This window comes from Sinocyclocheilus rhinocerous, unplaced genomic scaffold (genome assembly GCF_001515625.1).
Source record: "Sinocyclocheilus rhinocerous isolate Xijiao unplaced genomic scaffold, SAMN03320098_v1.1 scaffold1213, whole genome shotgun sequence".
NCBI lineage: Eukaryota > Metazoa > Chordata > Actinopteri > Cypriniformes > Cyprinidae > Sinocyclocheilus > Sinocyclocheilus rhinocerous.
Genome location: NW_015625600.1, coordinates 264,473 through 273,352, shown reverse-complemented (window position 1 = coordinate 273,352; position 8,880 = coordinate 264,473). Strand labels below are relative to the sequence as shown.

At 38.4% G+C, this 8,880-nt stretch overlaps 1 protein-coding gene across 2 annotated transcripts in view; it reads left to right on the top strand.

Moving 5' to 3' along the window:
* The window catches only part of LOC107758334 (amyloid beta A4 precursor protein-binding family B member 1-interacting protein), a 38,138-nt gene that overhangs the window by 12,857 nt on the left and 16,401 nt on the right, over positions 1-8,880 (top strand). For both annotated transcript variants that reach the window (XM_016576056.1, XM_016576051.1), the window contains exons 4-7: positions 2,900-3,150; positions 4,045-4,122; positions 6,551-6,710; positions 8,484-8,605. In XM_016576056.1, the coding sequence (XP_016431542.1) occupies positions 2,900-3,150; positions 4,045-4,122; positions 6,551-6,710; positions 8,484-8,605 (611 nt within the window). The remainder of the gene's footprint in view (positions 1-2,899; positions 3,151-4,044; positions 4,123-6,550; positions 6,711-8,483; positions 8,606-8,880) is intronic.

Below are 8,880 nucleotides of genomic sequence, written 5' to 3'. Positions count from 1 at the left end.
CTCCCAATATTTAACCATTGACTATAGCCATTCAACATTACAGTATAATTGAGAGCAATCAATTTTAACATTTATTAGACTTAAATAAAAAATAACTTCTAATTTAAGTGAACTTAAAACAATCTTCACATAAACCCATAATAAATGTCATAGTTAGCTACCTGTGCCCTTCAGCAAGTAGGAAATGGAATCAAGTTATAAAACACTAAATTATAAATTAAACATAGATAAATCCTTAAAGGTACCCCAAAATTATTGATTTCCTTTTTTTTTCTTTTGTTCTTTGATTAACAGACATCACAGCAGCTGGGTTTTAGGTTATTTTGGCTGCTTTAATAGCTGCCACTGCTGAACATGACGCAGATCTGACCAGCATCGTATTTTCTTTAACTTTTCTGACCCACCTCAGGTCTTAAAGTCCCTACTAATGAGCTGACGAGTTGAATCGGGTGTGTTAGATGAGGGAGACAGTGCTGGGCTGCTCCAGGACAGTTTTGAAAACCACTGCATTTCAGAGACATGTTCTTTAAATGTGACTCATATATAACAAATACTTACATAAATGCACAGTTTTAATGCAGCTTTAATCGGCTTTTTTGTAACTACATGGGCCCTATCATACACCCTGCGCAATGCGGCAATAGCAATTGCTATTTTCAGCCCGACGCAGTTATCATTTTCATGTCCCACGCCACGTTGTTTAAATAGCAAATGCATTTGCGCCCATTTGTGCGCCCATGGGCGTGCTGGTATGAAAACGAGGTGTGTTCAGGCGCATTGTTGGCGCGTTGCTATTTTGAGGCAATTGAAATAGACTGCGCCATTGACCAAAAAAAATGTCTGGCGCAATATTTTTTTTGTTGTTATTTAAAGAGCACGTTAGTAACATGCAAATGTTACAACGCACGTACACTTTGCTTATTACACCACAGGGATGCGCAGCAGCACACAAACATTTTTAAAAATTAAAAATTAAAACATTAAAATGTAAAATATTATTATTGTGTACATAAATATAAAATGCCTACATGTCAGGCGTGTTTCAGAATTTAGCAATAAGAATGATTCAGTTTTTTATATCGACTATGCATTCCGTTAGTTTTTCAAATTGGTATGTTTCGCCAGGCCGCGAAGAAATATAGAGCTGAGTATCATCAGCATAACAGTGAAAGCTAACACCGTGTTTCCTGATGATATCTCCCAAGGGTAACATGTAAAGCGTGAAAAGTAACGGCCCTAGTACTGAGCCTTGAGGTACTCCATACTGCACTTGTGATCGATATGATACCTCTTCATTCACTGCTACGAATTGATGGCGGTCAGATAAGTACGATTTGAACCATGCTAATGCACTTCCATTAATGCCAACAAAGTTTTCTAGTCTATGCAGAGTTTTTAGGTCCTATAATTAACACCTCTGTTTTTTCAGAATTTAGCAGAAAGAAATTACTCGTCATGCAGTTTTTTTTAATATCAACTATGAATTCTGTTAGTTTTTCAAATTGGTATGTTTCGCCGGGCTGCGAAGAAATATAGAGCTGAGTATCATCAGCATAACAGTGAATGCTAACACCGTGTTTTCTGATGATATCTCCCAAGGGTAACACGTAAAGCGTGAAGAGTAACGGCCCTAGTACTGAGCCTTGAGGTACTCCATACCGCACTTGTGATGGATATAATGCCTCTTCATTCACTGCAGCGAAATTGATGGCTGTCAGATAAGTACGATTTGAACCATGCTAATGCACTTCCACTAATGCCAACAAAGTTTTCTAGTCTATTCAAAAGAATGTTGTGGTCAATAGTGTCAAACGCGGCGCTAAGATCCAGTAGCACTAATAGAGAGATACAACCACGATCAGATGATAAGAGCAGGTCATTTGTAACTCTAATGAGAGCAGTCTCAGTACTATGATACAGTCTAAATCCTGACTGGAAATCCTCACAGATACAATTTTTCTCTAAGAAGGAATATAATTGTGAGGATACTACCTTTTCTAGTATCTTGGACAGAAAAGGGAGATTCGAGATCGGTCTGTAATTAAATAGTTCTTTGGGGTCAAGTTGTGGTTTTTTGATGAGAGGCTTAATAACAGCCAGTTTGAACGTTTTTGGGACATATCCTAATGACAATGATGAATTAATAATAGTCAGAAGAGGATCTATGACTTCTGGAAGCACCTCTTTTAGGAGCTTAGATGGAATAGGATCTAACATACATGTTGTTGGTTTAGATAATTTAACAAGTTTATAAAATTCTTCCTCTCCTATAGTAGAGAATGAGTGGAATGGTCTAGGTGGTCATACAGCATATGCCTTAAATACGGGACGATTCCGTATTAGCCTATACAGAACGGTTGGCAACCTTAGACATAAGGGCTGAGAACATCTCATCTGACCGCAGCTCACTGTTGTTCTACTGAAGCTCCTCGTCACCTGTAGCACCTGATGCTGAGGAGAAGTTGGAGTGCGCGTCTGAAAAGTCTCCCATTTGATGCGGTCGTAAAGACGTTCTGCGTCTAAATAAACACAATTCTTGTCAAGACAAATAGACAGAAGCAGCAGCTGTGTGTAGGCTGGCCAACTGCGTTAATTGCGTTAAATATTTTTAATACGTTAAAGTGTAAAAATGAATCGTATGCGTTAACGAGCTAATTTTGACAGCACTGTTATTTTATTTATTTATTTATTTATTTATTTATATGCATACATTTCAGTGAAGACATCAAAACTGAGTGATTGTACCAGAATTTATTCTATTAAATTAGTCTGTAAAATATTATGGTGAAGCAGCTGACTGTTTTGTTTCCCCCCCCGCATGTCATATGGGAGCTCCGAAGGTTGTCAACAATGTGACTTTTTTTTTCTCTCCACATTGTGGCCCTGTGTCCCTCTAAAGCATCCCTACATGATCTGGAAGACAATGACTTGGATGCCTTGATGGCTGACCTGGTGGCAGATATCAGTGCCACTGAGGAAAAGTTTGCCACAGAACAAGATACATTGAAGGGGTCAGCTCCAGTTGCCCCAATACCCTCACAGCCTCAGGATAATTTTAGCCTCCCAGCATCAACTGACACCTCAAGACATGCAACTTCCTCCAACTCCATTGCAGCTCCACCTCCACCACCCGCCTCCAAACCCTCAAAAGTAAGTAGCATTCTGAATGATCCGCACAGCCACAGGCCTCATGTGGTTAACACATACTTAGTTGAAGGTTACAGGGTTTATTTTAACCCAACCAGGCCAAACAACAGATGTGAGTGGATATAATGGAATTTAAGTGCAGCCAACACTGTAAAACTGCAATAACTTTATGAAGTATGAACCTTATGAATGTCTACAGTATCTATTTCTACTTGGCATGTAAAAAAGCCTAACCATAAAATGTAATTATCCTCATGATTGCAATGTTAGCTCAGCCGGATATTCATTGTTTTTTTTTGTTTTTTTATGTCTAGCCCAGTGCTTGGCAGAATGTACAACAGGAGATATCCAGATGGTTTTATAATGTAGATCAGCTCTGTTTCAAAACCTTAAGTGAGGTGCCAACCTAGCAAGCACTTTAAATAATTACATATGTAGCCTACTTGTGATGTGAAGGCTGTTCAACAAGTTGGGCAGCATAATTGACCCTGCCTGGCGATGTTTTGGGATAGGCTATTGTACATGTGTGAAAACATTTGTATGTATTTAATGCTAATTAATCACATTACTAGCTTAGCATCATGCTAATGTTAACTCTACTTTGTACACTGTGCGGAGCTGCTGCCTATGTGAAGCGTTCAAAATAAGCCACATATGAGGTTCTATTACAGTTAAGACTCTCTGAGACTGCAAAACCAGACAACACGATACCATCTTTCTCTTGTCATTTTTAGACTCTGTGGAGAGTCAAAATAAAACCTTGCATTTCCCATATGTAGAGCCCTTTAACGTCACATTGACCCCATGAAACCACAATTAAGTTCAGATCACTCCAAAAATGACTGATATATATATATTGTTATGTCTGTTAGTTAATGATTATTTTGTTTCCCTCAGGAAGAACTAGAGGAACAGATCAAAGCAGATAAAATCAAGCTTGCTTTGGAGAAGCTAAAGGAGGCCAAAGTGAAAAAGGTGAGAGATACAGTTGTTTTAATACGTTTTCCATCTTGAATGCACTTTAATGATTTTAATATTCATTGCAATCAGCCACTGCTCATGATGATTCATGCTGGCTTTGGTTATTCTAAAACAGCTGAAGACTGTTTCTAAATCCATTTATCAAGAATGTGAGTCAATTAACTGCAAAAAATATAGGTGTTTTTCATGGCATCATTCAATGCTGTGGGGTAGAAAATGCTAGTTGCAGGTTATTCTAAAACAGCTGAAGACTGTTTCTAAATCCATTTATCAAGAATGTGAGTCAATTAACTGCAAAAAAATATAGGTGTTTTTCATGGCATCATTCAATGCTGTGGGGTAGAAAATGCTAGTTGCGTTTTAGGTGATCTGGATGAGAGGACATCCACCACACTGATCCATTTCTAAAAGAGTAATAATATCAGACAGTCAGATCAGGGCATTCTAAAGCATGCCTACACCCTGCTACACACTCAGGCCTCTTCCCTCTCATGTAAGCCCAAGGAGGCCTTATGTTGGACATCCCTTAAGAGAAATCACAAACAATATATGTTTAATCTAAATCGTTTGCCCTATTCTTACATCAGTATGAATAAATAGAGAAACTGACTTTTTTTGCATTAAAAGAACTACTGTGAGAAAAAATTGCTGATGAAAAGGCGTGGATACAGTGATTTTTGCGGCTGAACTTATTGTATATGCATTTTTTTAAGTCTCCCTTTCAGACACAAAATTTATGGGAGGAGAATATTTAAATAAATCATGCAACATTTTTACATAAAATTTTCATTAGTCAATTTACTGGTATTTGTACCATTATTTAATGCCCAAAAAGCATGTCTTGTGCTGCTCTTGCATCGGTGTTCTTTAATTTGTGCATTGTTGTTAGATCAGCCACAGAACTTTCTACTCCCATCAGCGTTTATGAGATTGCATTTGCACGCTAATTTGCCCTGTTTAGTAACTCTGGCTCTTGGACTGAGATCAGCTACTTCTTAGATGTTTCTCCTAAGAAGAAAAAAGGAGAAAATCCATTTTCTTGACTTGGACTCGACTCTCCTCAGGTCTCGGTTAACTTGGTTTAAACTTTTCTCAGGTCTCTGTCTTTACTCAGACTCAACCCTCTTCAGATCTCGGTCTTGACTCAGACTCAACCCTCTTCAGGTCTCGGTCTTTACTCAGACTCGACCCTCTTTCTGTGTCGGTCTTGACTCGGACTCAGCCCTGTTCAGGTCTCAGTGTAGACTCGGATTCAACCATCTTCAGGCCTTTGGCTTGTCTCTGACTCAATACTTTTCAGGTATTTGTCGACTTGCTCTCTTTCTTGACTTAGACACAACCATCTTCAGGTCTCTGTCTTGAATTGGACTCGACCCTCTTTCAGCCTCTGTTTTGACTCTGACTCAACCTACTCAGGTCTTCACCTGACCTCATATGAGCTGGTCTCGACTACATAATTGTCCAAATTAAATGTATAGATCCATAATCATACAATATGTTAACTATTGCATAGTCTATGTGAATTTTGGGTCTCATAAAGAATATTAAAAGAAAAATCTTAGACAAAATATCATGAATACTAAATAGCCTCTTGAGCAATAAAAGAGCAAGCTTTGAGCAATAATTGTTTGCAATAATAAGGGCGTAGACTGCAGGAGGGATCAACAGTCTGATTTCTAATTAATCTGGTTTAAGGTCACATGACCCACACTGACTTAATGCCTCCACTGAGTGATCTAAAGTTGGCTACTCAAAGTGGTTCACCGACAGTATACAGTACATTTTGTAACAGTGATTACAGCAAGAACAGATTTAAAGTTGCAACTATAATTCAACAATGTGGTCTGTACAAACCATATCAAAATGAAACAGTTTTGAATGCGCTAAGCTACACTTTAAGCATGGTTGCTGATATTCAGGGATGTCCCTGTGCAGTTCACAAGACATTACAGAGCCAGTAGTTCCCTTAAACTTATTGTCATTTATCCTTCCCATCTATTTCACGGAAAATGTATCCTTCTATAAGACCATTTATATCTCTGTCTTCCAAACATCTGTGCATAGACCTGGTTGAAAAGACCAGCATGGCTTTTCACCAGCATGTGCTTATGCTGGTGTCCCCATCAGGCTCCTTAAACTATTTAGATTTCAACTAGTTTTGTTTAGCCAGAAGTTCCATTTGGTCCACTTTGCTGAATATTCTGGCCAAGAACCACTCACCTAAACAGGATGAAACCATCTGACCAACATCTAAAGCATCAGATCAGTTTTTGTTTTAGTCTTTTTGGGCATGCAAAGATTTTGTCGCACAGATGTCAATAAACCATATGCCATTATTCCATGAAAAGCAGATGCCAATCACCACAAAAAAGAAACGAACAAACATGCGTTAAACCTTGTTATGTATGGTTTGTTGTGATAGCTGGTTGTAAAAGTGGAGATTATGGATGGCAGCTCAAAGACTCTGATGGTGGATGAGAGACAAACAGTCAGAGATGTGATAGACAACCTGTTTGAGAAGACCCACTGTGACTGCAATGTGGACTGGTGTGTGTGCGAGACCAACCCTGACTTACAGACTGGTGAGTATCATCCATGTACACACACACACCTGCATGTCCATTCAGCTGTCATCACCTTTATAGGGCTGGATTTTGCGAAGATGATGAAGTGTGTTTTTACTGGCGTTGCTGACAGCCAGGCTCCAGTGAGCTCACAGAACAGAGCTGACATACCACTATACACATTCACTCTCATACATCAAACGGCAGGTGGGTTTAATTTACTGCCCCAGACACCATCACTCAACCTCCTTATCATGAGGAAATACAGTCCTTATGATCGTAATCCCCAATTTCTCTTTCTCCATCTGCTGTGAGGCTTCAACTACAGCCATTACCATATGTTTGCTTTCTGACTGCCAAATTTGAGATGAATAGACTGGATTTGTCTTGTTATTATTCCATTTGTTCTCATCCCTAGAGAAAAAAAAAGTGCACATAATTGTATTGAATGTACACTTGTGGTGTACTTCAAACCTAAAAGTATATTTAAAAACAAAAACGGAGAAGAAGTCTTTTATCAATGAAATAAAACAGTTCTAAGTTAAAGTTCTTTGTTACACCCAGGTTAATTTTAGAGAAGCATCATCCTCGCATGATGATGTTTCCTACTGCGAGTGACTTATAATCATGAGGGAACATCTAAACAGCTCTGACACACAGCTGTCCACATATACAGCTCATCACTCCCGTCTATTAGTGTGCTCTCATCGTGTTGAGGGACACAGGAAATCTCACACATGCTCAGGGAAAATAGCTTCCATGTATTGCTTGCGAAGCAGACTCACACCATCAGTTTAATGCCAGTAACCACACCAAACATCAGACCACCCAGAAGATCTCTTCATTCCAGTTTTTAATCAGTATATGTGGTCTTTAACTGAGAATCTGAGAGGTTGCAGACAGCATAGTACAAATAAGACCACAATGTCTGCGTTGGCACCGATGCAATGGGAGGTGCATATAGTAAAAACCTAGCATTTGGTTAATGAGTTGAATCTGTTTTGCTGCTTATTGATAGTAAGTAAGGTAGTTGTTTGTAGTAGTTATGTTTAGGTTTTGAGTAGGGATAAGGGATCTAGAATATGTTTGTGCAGAATAAGGAATTAATATGTGCTTTATAAGTACTAATAAACAGCCAATATATTAGTAATATGAATGCTAATAAGCAGCTAGTTAATAGTGTTCCCTAATCTAAAGTGTTATTTCTCAAGTTATTTTCCATAGTTATAAAAAAAAAAAAAACTGCAGGTTTTTGCTATTATTTTTTTTTTTCTGTTAATACTTTCAGCTTCAATCCAATAAACAAGCTAAAGTCATGTTAACAGTTTAAAAAAGAAAACAGCTTACATCAGTTACTTTCAGAGGAAGTTCTGCCCTATATTTGAGTTTGCTGTTTACTTTCATGCGTATATTAGTCTGTTCATTTTACAGCTATTTCAGGCAGCCAAGACCAAGTCCTGTCAATTTGAATGGGAAAATCCTTAAATCTAAAAAAAGGCAAATCAGTGTCAGTGTGTGTCAGTGTGTGTGTGTGTGTGTGTGTGTAATTAAAGTTAACATTGTTTTCCATCCATGCTTATTGCTGGTAAAGCTGCAAGGTAAACCCGAGATCATGGTTTATTTATTTGTAGTAATATTTTAAGTTGCTGTGGATAAAAGTGTCTGTCAAATGATTCTTCACACAACCTGTGCATATGTTTAAGGAGGCAATATCAATTATCAATATTTAGTTATAAAAAGGAGAATTTGGTACAGACAAAAATGATGACATTTGAATTGACTTTCACACAGAACGAGGGTTTGAGGATCATGAGAACCTAGTGGAGCCTCTTTCTACATGGACAAGGGACACTGAAAACAAAGTGCTTTTTCAGGAGAAAAAAGACAAGTATGACGTGTTCAGAAACCCACAGGCAAGTGTTTGAACAGCTATCTGTGCTTCTTGATGATACAAATACAGAGTTCTGGCATGAAACTCTAGATGGCTCGGTACTTGCTCTGCCGCAGCAGTAGCGTAGCAGATCTATTCCACCAAGACCAGATACATTAACATTGCCATGCCAATCCCTCCGAGAGTTGTCATGATAGAAATTAAATTACTAATAAATAGCCAGCACTTTACTTTAAGGACCAGTTCCCTTTCAGTCGGTCACTCTCGACGTCACGTCGGATGACCGACGAAATTGGG